The sequence below is a fragment of the Protomyctophum bolini genome (genome assembly GCF_963924005.1).
Source record: "Protomyctophum bolini genome assembly, chromosome: 17".
Lineage (NCBI taxonomy): Eukaryota > Metazoa > Chordata > Actinopteri > Myctophiformes > Myctophidae > Protomyctophum > Protomyctophum bolini.
Window position 1 is genome coordinate 30,148,421 of NC_137878.1, and position 16,780 is coordinate 30,165,200.

At 47.1% G+C, this 16,780-nt stretch overlaps 1 protein-coding gene across 3 annotated transcripts in view; it reads right to left on the bottom strand.

Annotated features, from left to right (window-relative positions):
* ext1c (exostoses (multiple) 1c) overlaps window positions 1-16,780 on the bottom strand; it is a 109,894-nt gene that overhangs the window by 18,524 nt on the left and 74,590 nt on the right. For all 3 annotated transcript variants that reach the window (XM_080787028.1, XM_080787029.1, XM_080787027.1), the window contains exon 3: window positions 4,777-4,870. In XM_080787028.1, coding sequence (XP_080643154.1) covers window positions 4,777-4,870 — 94 coding nt within the window. The remainder of the gene's footprint in view (window positions 1-4,776; window positions 4,871-16,780) is intronic.

Consider the following 16,780-nt stretch of genomic DNA (forward strand, 5'->3'; position numbering starts at 1 on the left):
TGCATGGGGGAGGGTGGGGGTGTGGGGGGGGACAGTCAGGGAGAGGAGGGTGGGGGGGACAGTCAGGGAGAGGGGGGGGGTGAGGGGGGGCGGACAGTCAGGGAGAGGGGGGGGGTGAGGGGGGGCGGACAGTCAGGGAGAGGGGGGGGGGTGGACAGTCAGGGAGAGGAGGGTGGGGGGGGACAGTCAGGGAGAGGGGGGGGGTGGACAGTCAGGGAGAGGAGGGTGGGGGGGGACAGTCAGGGAGAGGGGGGGGTGAGGGGGGGTGGACAGTCAGGGAGAGGGGGGGGTGAGGGGGGGCGGACAGTCAGGGAGAGGGGGGGGGGTGAGGGGGGGCGGACAGTCAGGGAGAGGGGGGGGGTGGACAGTCAGGGAGAGGAGGGTGGGGGGGGGACAGTCAGGGAGAGGGGGGGGGGTGGACAGTCAGGGAGAGGAGGGTGGGGGGGGACAGTCAGGGAGAGGGGGGGGGTGGACAGTCAGGGAGAGGAGGGTGGGGGGGGACAGTCAGGGAGAGGGGGGGGTGAGGGGGGGTGGACAGTCAGGGAGAGGGGGGGGTGAGGGGGGGCGGACAGTCAGGGAGAGGGGGGGGGGGTGAGGGGGGGTGGACAGTCAGGGAGAGGGGGGGGGTGAGGGGGGGTGGACAGTCAGAGAGAGGCATCATGCTTTATTGAAGATGGGATGTTGCCGCATTCCCTCTGTTTACTGATGGTTGTTGATGCTGTTCTACTTCCTTGCTTTCTGATCCCCCCCCCCCCCTCTCTCTCTCTCTCCTTATCGTGCTCCATTGCTTCAACATTGGCCCCAAACTCAAACCCACATCCGCACACATTCACTCACTCTCTCTCTTCGTTATGCACCCCCCACTCATCCGTCTCTAAAAAGCTTGCCATGGTCTGGTCTGGAGTGCTGATAAGTCTGGGAGTATTTTATTTATTCTAATTAAGGAGTAGCAGAAACACAGTGTCTCTGTCCCTGTGGGGCTTCCCTGTTCCAGTGTTACATCAAGAAAACCACTCAGATAGACAAGCATTTGCTTTGTTTGTGTGTGTGTGTGTGTGTGTGTGTGTGTGTGTGTGTGCACGTGTGAGTGTTCGTGCGTGCGTGCGTGTGCGTGTGTGCGTGCGTATATGGTCTCCACAGGTAAGGCAACATAGGGCTTGTGAGCCGAAGCCTCCTCGTCCTCGGTTGAAGTGACGTCTGAGTCCTCTCCCCGAGAGGGGAGGCCCTCTGGCGTGGGTCGTCCTCTGAGCCCCCTGCCTCTCTCAGAGGGGAGGCCCTCTGGCGTGGGTCGTCCTCTGAGCCCCCTGCCTGTCTCAGCGTGACACCACAAAATGTGCCGCGTATAGTACCGTTTCTGGGCTGTTTTCATTGGACGACACCGAAAGGGGAACGAGGAGTGCCAGGGTGTGTGTGTGTGTGTGTGTGTGTGTGTGTGTGTGTGTGTGTGTTGGAACAGAGGCAGCCAGTGAGTTTCCTACCACACTTGGTAATTGCCTGTTCTTTTGTGGGCTTGGTTGGCACACACAAAAAAAGCAAGATCTTGCAAATCTTAAAGTGTCTTGAATGGAAAAGTGCAAGAGAAGGAGGCAGGGTAGGAGGAGAGAGAGAAGGAGGCAGGGTAGGAGGAGAGAGAGAGAAGGAGGCAGGGTAGGAGGAGAGAGAGAAGGAGGCAGGGTAGGAGGAGAGAGAGAAGGAGGCAGGGTAGGAGGAGAGAGAGAAGGAGGCAGGGCATGAGGAGAGAGAGAAGGAGGCAGGGTAGGAGGAGAGAGAGAAGGAGGCAGGGTAGGAGGAGAGAGAGAAGGAGGCAGGGTAGGAGGAGAGAGAGAAGGAGGCAGGACAGGAGGAGAGAGAGAGAAGGAGGCAGGACAGGAGGAGAGAGAGAAGGAGGCAGGACAGGACAGGAGGAGGGAGAGAGAAAGTAGAAAATAGAAGATTTGAGGAGAGAGACTGTGACCGACAGTGGAGGAAAAGGGACAGAGCAGGAGAAAGAGTGAGAGAAAAAAAAGATGGGAAGATGGTGCCAAACGGAGAGTGTTGAGTGTGGATTTGTCCATTCAGCAGTGATCAGCAGTGTGGCAGGCTGGCACCCCTGTGGCTTCCGGACCGCACGCACGCACCCACGCACCCACCCACACACACACACACACACACACACACACACACACACACACACACACACACACACACACAGACACAGAGCCCAAGAGAGAGAGAGATGGGGCCAGGGCCCATTGTAGCCAGTGAGTTCAGTGTTAGGTAAAACTAAAAACAGCCACTGTTTCCAGCCCTGGTGTGAGACCATCAACATGGGTGGCATTCATTTAAGTCTTAAAAATAGACCCGTGAACTCCTATTCACTCCATTGAGTTTGGGTCTTTTATACTGTTGTTGTGTCCTTGCACTGGATGTAATGAATGGGTTTACATCTGCTTGAATTTGTGCGAGTCTGCGCGTACACGTCAGTGTGTGCCTGTAGGTGTGCAACCAGTACACAGTAAAATACTCAAGAGTTCATTTAACTCTGAAAGTGTACAAATGGACGAATTAACACTGAGGATTTTGCTGTGTATGCGTGTCTGAGAAAAGTGGATGTTTATGTATGGCTCCGTTGTTTGTGTTGGCCAATTTCAGTTTAAAAGGCTAGGACAATTAAGTTTTTATGGCTCGATATGCGCTTAACACAACACGGGGAAAATGTCTACAGATGTGACCATTACGGTGTCAATAACCCAAAGATTATATAAACCACGGAAGTGGAAGTGTAATTCTAGGACATTAGCATTCTTCATCCTGCAAACTTGGCTGTTTACTGAACAGTATATGAGCTGTATCACAAACAGTGCACTGGGGCTTGGTTCCTGGAAAAGTGTCATTTGCATTGTTGTAAAGTTTGGGCAGATGCTGTGGTCAGTGCTGCGTTGGCGAGCGCCATGTTGACATATGGTGTGTACAGATGCAGCTCATTGTAAAAAACAAACAATTCCAGCATGCACATTCTGTAAAATACAGGATGGGTCGACATTTTACCAGGTATAGTAGTGTATCATCGGTCGACATTTGACCAGGTATAGTAGTGTATCATCGGTCGACATTTGACCAGGTATAGTAGTGTATCATCGGTCGACATTTGACCAGGTATAGTAGTGTATCATCGGTCGACATTTGACCAGGTATAGTAGTGTATCATCGGTCGACATTTGACCAGGTATAGTAGTGTATCATCGGTCGACATTTGACCAGGTATAGTAGTGTATCATCGGTCGACATTTTACCAGGTATAGTAGTGTATCATTGGTCGTCATTTTACCAGGTATAGTAGTGTATCATTGGTCGTCATTTTACCAGGTATAGTAGTGTATCATGGGTCGACATTTTACCAGGTATAGTAGTGTATCATTGCTGTCAGGTGGAAACCTCGAGCTTGTGTCGAAAACGTGTCACATCGCGATGCGTTTTTGAGCTGCTATTTTTGCTACTTTTGTGTGACGAAGAGGTTTCTGCCCGACAGTAACGTTTATAATGTAGTTTACATAATGTAGTTTATATAATTAAATGGATAGTTCCGCTGCTTGATTATGATTGGCTGGGCCCCTGTGGAACGCATGTACATTATCAGTATTACAGTTCATCCATGGAACAGACATTGTCTGTCATGATGAAGGTCTAATCGACCGAAACGTCGACCCAATAAAGAGCAACATTTTGGCAAGTGTCTGACAGTGTTCGGGACCCTTTCTTTGTTTTTCAAAGATACCCTTTTTAAGTATGCTCTATTGCCCTACGCACCTAGCTACTACGCACCTGTCACTAGCCTTCTGAGGTGTGCATCGGCCTTTTGCTGAAAAGAATATTGTGAACTAGAAAGGTGTTCTCCTTGGAGCACAGGTCTCTGCCTGGCCGGGTTGCCGACCCAGTGGTCCGCAAACTTCGTTCATAGCCACTTGGAATGGAATGGAATCTGAACAATCTAACTCATACATTTTGATCCCAGAGATAATGTGTAGCAATTTGGATGAGATTTTTTACAAACCTAGTAGCAAAAACAGTGCTTTGCAAAGATACCACAACGTGGCGGAAAACTTGTAAGGGGGAAATGTGGGTGGCATATTTTAAGAGTTCCGTAATGAACCATGGAGTCCAAAGGGGAATATTTTTATTGTATCACCGATGGATCAAGAGCCTGTTATCGTGCCACCATGCGGCCGATTAGAAACATTTAGGGTGGCATTTCTTCCTGGGCCAAGTGGGAATGTCAATCATGATTGAATGGCATTCATGATTTGAGGCATTTTGTTCAAAACGGGCCACCCCTGCCAACTTTGGAAGCCAATCTTGATGATGATGATGAAATTAAATGAAAAGTCGGACAGATCCGCCTTACTAAAACACACACAAAAAAAACACAACTAGTCTGATGTGTTGGAAATATATACAATTGACCTGAATCTGCATGAAGTAACATTTAAAGCAGAGGAAGATATGGGAACGTATGCAAATGTATGAGATAACTTTATCTCATAACTTTATCCACCCACACCCATCTGTGATTTGTTTCTTCTGACCCAAATCTGCCCGAATTGCAAGCTTACCCACGAGTATACAATGACGAGTGTGTGGTACACAGAGTACTTTTTGTGTGGTATGCTAGCATAATACAGTAGGTGGAAAGAGACTGCTTCTTTGTAAAGTTTGCGTGACCTTCCCGTTCTAATTATAATGAATACTGTTATAGAGTACGGTGAGATGATGCAATGAGAAACATGTAATTTGTTTTACCTGCAGTGACTCCAGGAAGCGGAATGAGCCCAGACGTCGCCCCCGAGGTACCAAGCAGAAGGTTGAGTTGTGGAGAAGCTCCTGGTAGTCAAACCTGACAAGAGAAAAGGTACCGATTTTAGTTAAAAATAAAAATAATAATCATTATTTAAGAAAGTAATTGTCACAACCTACAGGCTCACAACGTTCAAGGTTGTACTTTATTGTTACATATTGTGTAATGTGTATAGTATATAATTCTTATATAGTATAAGAATAAAACTAATTTTGGTTTGACTTCCTTCAGACAATGCAGCAAAGTGTCGCAGATGCTACGGATAAAGTCAATCAGGCTTTCCAGTTAACCATGTTTTGTTTACCTAACACAGGTTTCATATTTCACACACTGTAGCGATTTAGAGAAAACTGTGTACACGAGTATACAGCGAAACCTTCCACACTTGCTTCACCCCCTTCCCAAACACACATTACTTCATGTGATGTAAATGATGAAGCCAAGTGGAAAGCTCTGCGTCAATGCAACCCTTCATCGGCTGAGTGCAACAGAAACAGTACAGTGGTCTAACGGTCTGATCCCACTGAGTACAGTACAGTACAGTACAGTACAGTACAGTACAGTACAGTACAGTACAGTACAGTACAGTACAGTACAGTACAGTACACGTATCTCGTCTCTGCACTGTCTGCAGGTACCAGGAAGTTACAGTTACAGTAAGACATTTTAAAGGCTACCAGAAGACCAAACTTGCAACAAAAATAAATATATTTAATCAGGCTTTGGAGACATTTATACCAGGATGCATGGGTTTTAATCGCTTTCCTCAAGCCCTTTATTGTTTAAACTTGCATTTACTCATGATGAAGCTGTTCGGTTGATATCTTACAGAATATGTTGATTGTTACTGCTTGACAGACTCCGACTGAAGCAGAAAGGGCAAAATTCTTGTCAGAATGGCTCCTACTACTACCACTACTACTACTGCAGAGTACTACTGCAGAGCCATTTGAGTTGCCTTCAATGATACAGTTCCAACCTGGTAACGTAGAAAGAACTGCAAACTCCCCCCTGTCAGGTGAAAAGAAGCAGCTTGGACTCCTCATGCATAGAAGGAAGCAGTCCGCTGCCCCCCCCCCCACAGGTTGGCAGAGGAAGTGTAGCGCCCAGGATTACATTAGATAATTAACACGGGTGAAAAAATGGATTCCAAAATCGTGGGATAAAAAAACTGGGATAAATAAACTATAGTTCATTACACTACAGTATAGCTCTATATGTAGTCTCCCAAGCCAAGACCAACTATTCCACAATCTACGAAGCATTTGAAAAATGTGTGAGCAACCAGTCTGGCTCGAGAGACTACTCTAACTATAATATAAGTGTCTTGGCATGCACTATAGCAACATTGAAATAAATCGAATAGACTAACGTACAAGACAAGACATTACGCCGTAATACATTACACCTCAGTACATTACGCACACTACATAAGAGTACAATAAATAACACTGCAGTCCAGCGCAGTAAACAGACGAAGCAAACAAATCGGCCCTTATGAGAAAGTCCCTGCCTACTCGTTCTCTCTGCTCGGACAAATCTTCCCTCCTCTTCTAACTGCTCCTCATTACTCCGCCAACGGTTCTCCTCATTCCCTTGCTCCTATATGCTCTCTTTCCCGCCTCCTCTGCTCCTACTTTGCCTCCTTGTCGTCGTCCCCCCCCCCCCCCCCCCCTCCTCTCCGACTTCTCCTCATCCTCCCTCTTAATCCCCCACCTCATGTACTACTGCATCCGGCCTGCTTCTTGTTTGTTTACTGAGGGGGCGTCTGTGTAAAATATACTCCCACCATTAATCTTCCCAGTCTGGAATAGTTAGTCATTTATTTACCCCCTCGGTGAGTGACGAGATACAGACACCCCCTGCTGTCCACCCCCCCCCCCCCCCCCCCATCCCTTCATGCTCTGGATGTGAAAATTGGAGATTTTATTGCTGATGTTGGCATTGATTGAGATCTCCGCGTTGAGTTTGCGGAGGCTGAGGTCTGAATGAATGTCCCTGTTAGGATGTGGGGCGGATAGGATACATATACACAACACTGTACATCTGAATGAATGTCCCTGTTAGGATGTGGGGCGGATACATATACTGTACACAACACTGTACATTGAAGCGGTCTGAGTTCTGTGTGTTCTTGTGCTCAGCCTTGTGAGGGAAAGGAGGAAAATGAATATATTATAATTCAATTCTGACAGCCTTCACTGCGACAAAGGGCTATTGTACAGTTATACTTATTTACGCGCAGTAGTCAATGTACATTAAGCTCACGGCGCGTCGTGTCCCACTGCGATGCTTGTACTGTAGATCGGCTGTTTTTGGCACACAATACCTGCATGCAACAGTTGACCAGTTTGACAATAGCATGGAACCTAACCTATAGCGTCCCTAGTTTTGAGCGACGCTAGCCCCTCCTATGCCCAGCGTTGTGTGTTGTGTGTAGCCCATCGCGATGATTTGATTGGCTGAGCAGTGCACCCCATAGCGATGATTTGATTGGCTGAGCAATATATTGAGGATAATAACTGAGGACAGAAACCCGAGGACGCCACAAGTGATTAGCTGGATTGGATTTGAGGATAGAAATCACACCTGTGTGAAGTGAGGGGCGCTCTTATCATCAACAACATAATGTTTGTTTAAGCAACGCGGGTGCTAATGTTTGTTTTAGTCCTCAAAACATTACATTTATCTTTATTGTCTATGGCGTTTTCTTAAACAAGCATCGTTGAAAGGCAAACATTAAAGCTGAGGGGCTAGCGCCCCTCAAAAAGTGAGGTCAGAAAAGTGAGGATGCCAATTGTGATTGGCCGGAATGTGATGATGTATGATCACTCATTTTTAGGCAGGCATTCAGCAAAAATACTTAAAAAAGCATATCTACGAGATCACACAACCCATGTTGTGACTGATGATGCCATGAAATTGATGTACAACCTTTGTAATATCTGGCCTGGCTTCCATTCCTTCCATAGCCTATAAGCCAAAAGAAGTTCAATCAAATAGCAGGCAGAGAAGAATTGCACAAAAGACCCACAGCCGTAGCCAAACAATGTCAGACAAGACAAATACTATAGCACTAGGTTATACTTAATTTATGCGGTGTTGCACGGCACGCACAACAGAGCATAAATCAGGCTTCAGTGGAAGCCAGTGTTGGTTTGGTGTTAGTTACGGCCAGCAGCCCAGCGCTGTGCTTGTTCTGCACTTGTTGTTAGAGCTAGAACATCAATGCTGTTCGTGCGTGCGTGCGTCCGTGCGTGCGTGCGTGCGTGTGTGCGTGTGCATGACTGCTACATGTGCCGTGGGTGTGTCAGCATCCATGAATGCATGGCTGTGTGTTTGCGTGCATGATGCATGATGCCTCAGCAGCAATAGAAGTCAGCTACGTTCAGTGTGGAGCAGCTCTGTGAGAAACTTTGTGTATTGTGTAAGCACTGTGTCCCGTGGCAACAGATTGATATGATGGATTTAACTCTGAGCCCAACTCTCAGTGTGGGTTTTATGTGCTCGGCTGGTAGACACTGACGAATGCAGCTGTGGCTTCTATTTGTGATGTATGTACACGTGTATATATACTGTATGTGTGTGTGTGTGTGTGTGTGTGTGTGTGTGTGTGTGTGTGTGTGTGTGTGTGTGTGTGTGTGTGTGTGTGTGTGTGTGTGTGTGTGTGTGTGTGTGTGTGTATGTGTTTTGGAACCGCAAGGCGTGTGTGCGTTCGTTCGTTCGTGCGTGCGTTTGTGTGTGTGCGTGTACAAAATGTGGTGCAAAAAGGATAGTGTGTCCAAGCATGTAGTGTACTTATTCTGTTTAGTTTTTTAGTGTATTTATATAAAAGCCTCGCCTCTGTGTGAGACACTGAGACCCTCAGCATGTGGTGAGACTGAGCCGGTTAGTCTGACCCACTTCTGCGTGCGTGCGTGCGTGCGTGCGTGCGTGTGTGCCTGCGTGTGTGCGTGCGTGCCCTTTATCTGCTTGTACAGTATCTCTGTCTTCTGTTCCACTCTGGGACAATTGTGTGTGTGTGTGTGTGTGTGTGTGTGTGTGTGTGTGTGTGTGTGTCTGTGCATGTGGAGTGTGTGTGCCGTGCGTGTGTGTTTGACAGTCTGGCGGCTCCTGCATGCTGGCTGATGTTTCTTAATGAGGGAAATGTACTTATAGTCTCTGGGAACAAATAAATCATTTAACAGTGTTTTTACTTCCAACAACAAACGAGTGTGTGCCCCACTTGTCGCCTCCTCCAGTTCTCCATCTCTCTCTCACTATCTGTTTCACTTCTCATCGCCTACACACACACACACAAAACATGAGTAGAACCCCAACTAATACATTTCTCTTTTCTTTCTTTCTCCCAATTCAGTAGCGATGCCAGTTCCCAAATCTTTCCCACACCTACTTGTTACCTCCTACACTTACAGGTGTTTTCTCTGACACACACACAGTTGAAATCCGCTAGTAAATGGTGCATTTATATAGCGTCTTTATCCAAGGCGCTTTACATAGATTGTGCATTACATGGCGGAGGAAACCATGCAAGGCACCAACTAGCACATCAGGAGCAATTAGGGTTCAGTCTGCTCAAGGACACTCAAGGACACAGCCCGGGTTTGAACTGGCAACCTTGTGGTTGCCATCTGGCAACTCTACCCCTGAGCCACCGCCGCCGCCTTAGTGTAGAGGCTTTCAACTTTGTATATGTCAGAGAAGACCCGATCCTGTTGTTTATTTGCTCCCGATCCGATCATTTCATTTTGAGTATCAACCGATACCGATTTTTCCCGATCTGTTATTTATACTTATGCCATATCACAATCAATGCAATATCCAAAATCACAGACAATATCCAGTCTAATATAGTGATATGGATATAATACCGGTATTGGTACAAGCATGTCCCGATCACATGTTTCTGCTCCCAATCCGATTCCGATAATTTGAAAACGACGTAATCGGCCCCCGATTTCCGATCACGCGATCGGATCAGGACAACCCTATAGCCGCTGCCACGCTGGGCAGGACCTACGCTGAAGATCAGGACAACCCTATAGCCACTACCACGCTGGGCAGGACCTACGCTGAAGAATACAGTGCTGGAATTCTGGAAATCTGTCTTTGTATTCTCTGTGTATGAAACAAGTGCTGTGATTGGTCGGAAAAGATCGTATACCCGGGGGAAATACATCTGATTTCCGGCCCGACACTTCCAGCTATAGGTACTCTCTGCCTTAGGTTGTGACCAAGCCTCCTCCAAGCCGCTGCTGCACAGACAGAGACTGCCTCCCCCCTCCCGGCTTCCCTCTCGCCAACATGGCCAACTGCGTCTGTGGAACTCCAGCCTATAGTCAGAGTGTGTAAGCACTGTGTCCCGTGGCAACAGATTGATATGATGGATTTAACTCTGAGCCCAAAACTCAGTGTGGGTTTTATGTGCTCGGCTGGTACTGATGAATGCAGCTGTGGCTTCTATTTATGATGTATATGTACGTATAATATGTGTGCGTGCGTGCGACGTGCGTGCGTGCTTGCGTGTGTGTGCACAAATGTGGTGCAAAAAGGATAGTGTGTCTAAGCGTCGTGTGAGCGTGCATAAATACCATTGAATGTGAGTAGTTCTGTATTTATATAAAAGCCTTGCCTCTGTGTGAGACACTGAGACCCTCAGCATGTGGTGAGACTGCTGCAGAGACAGAGACTGCCCCCCCCCCTCCCGGCTTCCCTCTCGCCATCATGGCCAACTGCGTCTGTTGGAGCTCCATGCATAGTCGGAGGCACCACGGAGATCAACGGCGCTGTATTATATATGCAATGTTGCTTCCTCCTTTTCTCCCCTCTGGTTCTCCCAATCTTCTTGTTTTAACAAGAAGTTAATGTAGGTCTACTGTATATGTACATGCACTGTTAATGTAGGTCTACTGTATATGTACATGCACTGTTAATGTAGGTCTACTGTATACTGCATACACATAGGCTTTCTTTTCCTCTTTTGTATGCATATGTAAATGACCATATCTCCTGATATGTCTCATGGCTGTGAGCCCCCCCCCCCCCTATAACATGATCATATAAGGCTTTCAAAGGCTTTCAGTTTTCAGGAAGAAACCATAAATACACAGGGAAGTCATATTTGAATATTATAACCACACCTAGGGGTCTATTAGAGACATATAGCCTGCACATACATAAATGCATATACATGCCATGTACGTATGTGTATCTACTGCACATTTTCATATGCATGAATATATCTGTGTCTGCGTGCGTGCGTGCGTGCTCACATCTCTGTGTCTCTGTGCCTGCGTGATGGGAAAAATAAATAAATACAGGAACTGAGTGAAATACAGAGATTAGAACAATGTGCGTGTGCGTGTGCGTGTGCGTGTGTGTGTGTGTGTGTGTGTGTGTGTGTGTGTGTGTGTGTGTGTGTGTGTGCCGTCACAGTACATCTGATGTCTAGGCAGCAAAATGTGATTCTCTTTCTGTCTTCATACATAGATCGTCTCCATATTGGATGTTTAATATTTAACTAACTCTCTGGTCTCCTGAGAGGCTGTGGGGGTTGGAGAAAAGTCAAAGAAGAAGCACAGACAAGCGCACACACACACACACACACACACACACACACACACACACACAGTACTAGTGTACACACTCAAACGGGAGCCGTCTCATACACACGCACACATGCATGCACACATCTAGGCCAGCATGCATCTCCTGGCCACCCCTAACACTGACTGTTGAGCTGCAGTGAACCATTTGATTGGCCAATGGATATGTATCTTACTATGTATTACTTGGCTATTGTTCACAATTGCATCTAATAAAAAATAAATAAATAAATAAATGCATGCAGGCAGGCAGGCAGGCAGGCAGGCAGGCAGGCAGGCAGGCAGGCAGGCAGGCAGGCAGGCAGGCAGGCAGGCAGACAGACAGACAGACAGACAGACAGACAGACAGACAGACAGACAGACAGACAGACAGACAGACAGACAGACAGACAGACAGACAGACAATCATAGGCCAAGGCACACACTTACTCAAGCACTGAATATGCAGTCAAATGTACATACCGTATACAATGCATGTAGAGAGATTGTTGCTAAATCCAACCAAATAGTTCCCATTGTAAACTCTCAGGAGTTCAACTAAGATTTTTAACTATTTTGCGTGTCTTTTGTAGTACCCAGGTCTTATCATCATCATTTTTCGACCGTGGTCAAGATCATGGATTCCACAATGCTACGCCAGACTTCCCAGTCCTTCATTGACACCCCCAGTCCCTGCCTACTGAAGCATGTGTCCCTAGCGATGACATCAGGGAATGACAGCTTTCTATCTCTGGTCTGCCCTGAGGCAGGACTCCAGAGAAGAAGGGAAGATATAACCTCATTGTCAGCTCTGTAGCAGTGGCCGGCAAACTGCGCTCTTCTGGATCGGACCAGGTCTTTCTTATAACTTAAAGATGGAGTGCCGTGATTTTTGTCCACCCTAAAACACGATCATCAGGTATTATTATGAATTAATTAATTAAGAATTATTTTCAAAACAGTATTTGTTAAAATGTCGTTTTTATGTGGACATAATGTGGACCCACAAGTTCATTAACTATGCCTGGTTTGCATTGGTAGGTGGTGATGGTTGGTGATCCACCTGAACTGAAGCCACACCCACAGCTGTTGTTGTATGATCAAGGGGGAGGGGTTGTCACAATATCACTGTTTTTTTCAATGGCATGTTTCAGCCTCCAGGAAGAAACCAAATACATCATTGCACATAACAACCACACCAAGGGGGCTAATACAGTACTGTCACCTCATGAACACATGAAAAACTGGAAAAAATACACCATCTTAAGACCTGGAAGTGTGCTATTTTGTTAATGCAAAAAATAGCGTCAATGTTAGCGAGCTAAAATGAAGCCATCCTTGCTCTAGAAAGCGCCAATGTTCCACATTTGATGTCAATAATAAAGCTTATCAGACGGAACATTACACCAAAAGCAGTTGCTATAGTTGGATTCCTTCTGAGGGAATTCCTTCTGGTATTTCACTGTGTCCACATATAGGCCTATACATTATACAGTAAAGAGACAATGTGTATGCAGGCTGAGTACACTGCCTGTGTCAACACATTATTAAATGCCCCATCTTCACGCTGATTGCACACATTACATGCTAAACGCCCTTCCGCATGCGTTCACAGGCACAAGGGAGCCGAGAAGACAACACCTATTGCCGTGCACCACCAGTCTGTCTCTGTGGGCCTGACGCAATGTATACGCTATACGTACAAAGACACATACACACACACACACACACACACACACACACACACACACACACACACACACACACACACACACACACACACACACACACACACACACACACACACACACACACACACACACACACACACACACACACACACACACACACACACACACACACACACACACACACACATCCATTAGAATGAAAGCAGCCAGGAATGCAATTATGCAGATTGTCAGGCAGTGTGTACAGTAGGCTACAGTATAGACATGCAGAGCAGGTCTGACACAATGTTATATAGTGTACGTACACACACTGGTCTTGTACGCTTGCCTTCTCAAATTAGCATGCATGGTTAATGTCAGACAATTACTGCATTGTTATACCGTACAACATCCTGTGATGTTCATCATGTGAATTCACTGTGGCGCGCACGCACGCACACACAGACACACACACAGACACACACGCACACACCAGGGGCGGCAGAACCATTTTTGAAGGGGGGGGATTACCTCCTGACAAGGTCTCTTGCGGATATCAGTGAGCCAGCTGTACACAGCGTTTACTGTTATCGCTGTGTTTGAGCTAAATTATGAAATCACTTGGCTGAGGTTAGAAGACTCAAAGCTATTTGTACACTGTCTGCAAAGACCGACGCTTGTACTCTCTCCCTATACCTCTCCCTCATTCTGTCTGTCTCTCTTATACACAACACGCACATACGTGCACACACACATGTACACACATACACACACACACATCGCTTGCAATGGTAGAATGTTTTCACAGGATATTTGATCTTAACATGCTGTTTCATTTGTACTTGTGCCTCATCTTCAATAACTCGTAGCCTGCATGACAATGCAAAGCTCGTCAGAAAGATCAATGCGTATTATTATATGCTACTACTCCACAGTAGCAGCCTGCATGCGTGCTATCAAAGCATAACAGGATAGAACAAAAAAACTGGATTGGACACACACTTCAGATCACATTGTGGGCTGCATGGGTTTACGTTTGGTACGGCAACGATGACTCTAATACGTGTTAGCTGGCCATGGCTGTAATAATAATTCAAATGACTGCCTTTGAAAATGTGAGGGGACCAAATGTTCCCTGTTCTGGCACGCACGCGTGCACGCACACACACACACACAATGCATGTCAAAGCTGATAGCTCACTATCATCAAGACCATGTTCACTAAGATGGCGCATCTTAGTGAGATGGCACGTGCGTGTGGGTGTGCGTGTACAGGCGTGCGTGCATGCGTGCGGGTGTGCGGGTGTGCACGCGTGTTTGCGGCTTGGCGCGTATGTTTGTGTGTTTGTGGACTCGTGCTATGAAGAAATGCTCCCCTATTTTTACTTGTCCCCTGATTCCTTTGGCTTTCACCCTTTCATTCTATTCCTAGCTCCCGACTCCCCTCTGTGCGAGTGTGTGTGCGTACACACACACACACACACACACATGCGAGTGTGTAAAAGGCTACGCTTTCATACTCAACTACTTATCTCTCACCATTCTCTTGCCTGCTCATCCTTCCATCTTCTTGGTCTCCCTTCATCTCCTCCTCCACATGTGTTCATGTTCTTGTATATCCAGACAGTTCATGTCATGTGGTTTAAAGCCGGTATAGCAACACTGCGGGTACCACAATGACCCCCAGGAAGTGTGGAAAAGAGATATAGAATGTGGAATATATATGTGACTTACTGTAAGCAACAACACAAGTTTATGACTTACTGTAAGCAAGTCAAAACAACACAAATAACATGCACGCTTTTCTAAATGTGAAAAAAAAGCTCAGCAGAGAAAAGTAAAGTAATTGCTGCTCACACGGGGTAGCCCGGGTTCGAATCCCGGCTATAGGACATGAAAGATATGGATTGCAGCTTTAACGACACAGTAAGATATATCGAGCGAATTGAAACAAACACAATGGAGGCAGAGAGAGAGAGAGAGAGAGAGAGAGAGAGAGAGAGGGAGCCAGCAGGGAGGACTAGACAGATGCTTATTGATTGACAGTAGCTTCTGGTCAGTTGATCTCCACCTCGCTTCCTGTAAAGGTCAGATATCACTTGTGTGTGTGTCTGTGTGTGATGTGTGTGTGAGTGCCTGGGTGCACACGCGCATGCACGCGCCTGGAAGAATGCGCGGCTGACCAGAGTCATGGATTAGCTGTCACAGTTTAAATAGTGCTAACAGCTCACTGTCAATACTTTTCATGCTCATGTGCACCTCAGCAAGCTGCAATACGGCCTGAATGATGGGACTCATTGTCTCTGTGTCAGCAGTGCCACGCATGCACACACAGACACACACACACGCTCGCACACACACGCGCGCGCACACACACAGTCACACAGACACACACACACACACACACACACACATACACGCAAACACACGCGCACACAGACTTCCTGTGTAATTGGTTAAAAGCATCCACAAACAAGCAAGTCCATCGCACATGAATATATCCCTGGAGCCATAATACAACAATAAAGCCGCTGCAGTGATGCATGTGCGGCATTGTGCTCTGTACGGAGTATGAAATACGACTGGAAGAAAGTCAGCCTGTTTGTATGGGATATGTGTGCAGGTAATGATATAGGGCCACATTATCCATTATTATCTTTATTTACGTTTGCATTTCGGGCCGTTCAACCTGCCGCTCTCATCTGCAACAATGATGCAGGCAGTGGGGTAATGTGAGCTACACTACAGTATGTCTGGTAATGACTCGGAGGTACAGTATATAGGTTTTACGAAGAGGTACATAATGTACGACGGTATGACGTTGCCCCTCTCAGCTGTACAATAAACTAACCTGAGCATATTGGGCTATATTTAGACGGACTGCATGCCACCATGCGGCCTCCGGCACTGTGCCTCCAGATACTGTATGTCTCACTGATGATGGGGGAGGAAACACGGACACACAGTGAGGGATAAGAGGATGGGAGAGAGAGATCCAGGGATATAATGAGAACAGAGAGAGAGAGAGAGACCCCAAGAGTGAGGGAGATGTGTGCAACCAGCTGCTTCACACTTCTGTGATTTAAGAGGCTGGGAATGGAAGGGAGGGAGGGAGGGAGGGAGGGAGGGGAGGAGGGACCAGTAGAAGAGTGAAAGTCATCAAACTATACAGCGCTGACTTCAGGCAACGGGTCAAGAGCGGGGCTACACCCTATCGTATACACCGATGACGCAACGAGATATCCTGGTGGACACCGAGAGAGAGAGAGAGAAAGAGAGGGGGGGGGAGGGGGGGGACCGAGGGAAGGGTTGGTTTGACAGACATGGCACTGTAAAGAAAGGCAACAAATGAACGCTCAGAAAGCAAAAAGGCATGAGAGACAGTGAGACTGAGGGGAATTAACGGTGCTGTAGGTGGTGTGTGTGCGTGTGTGTGTGTGTGTGTGTGTGTGTGTGTGTGTGTGTGTGTGTGTGTGTGCGTGCGTGTGCGTGCGTGTATGTGGGATGACCCGACAGAGCGCTATACAGCATAAATCTTATGAAGCGAATCGAGAGGGAAAGTGACAGAGAAAGAGAGGGAGAGAGAGACACACAGAGGGAGAGAGAGACACAGAGACACACAGAGGGAGAGAGAGACACAGAGACACACAGAGGGAGAGAGAGACACAGAGGGAGAGAGAGACACAGAGACACAC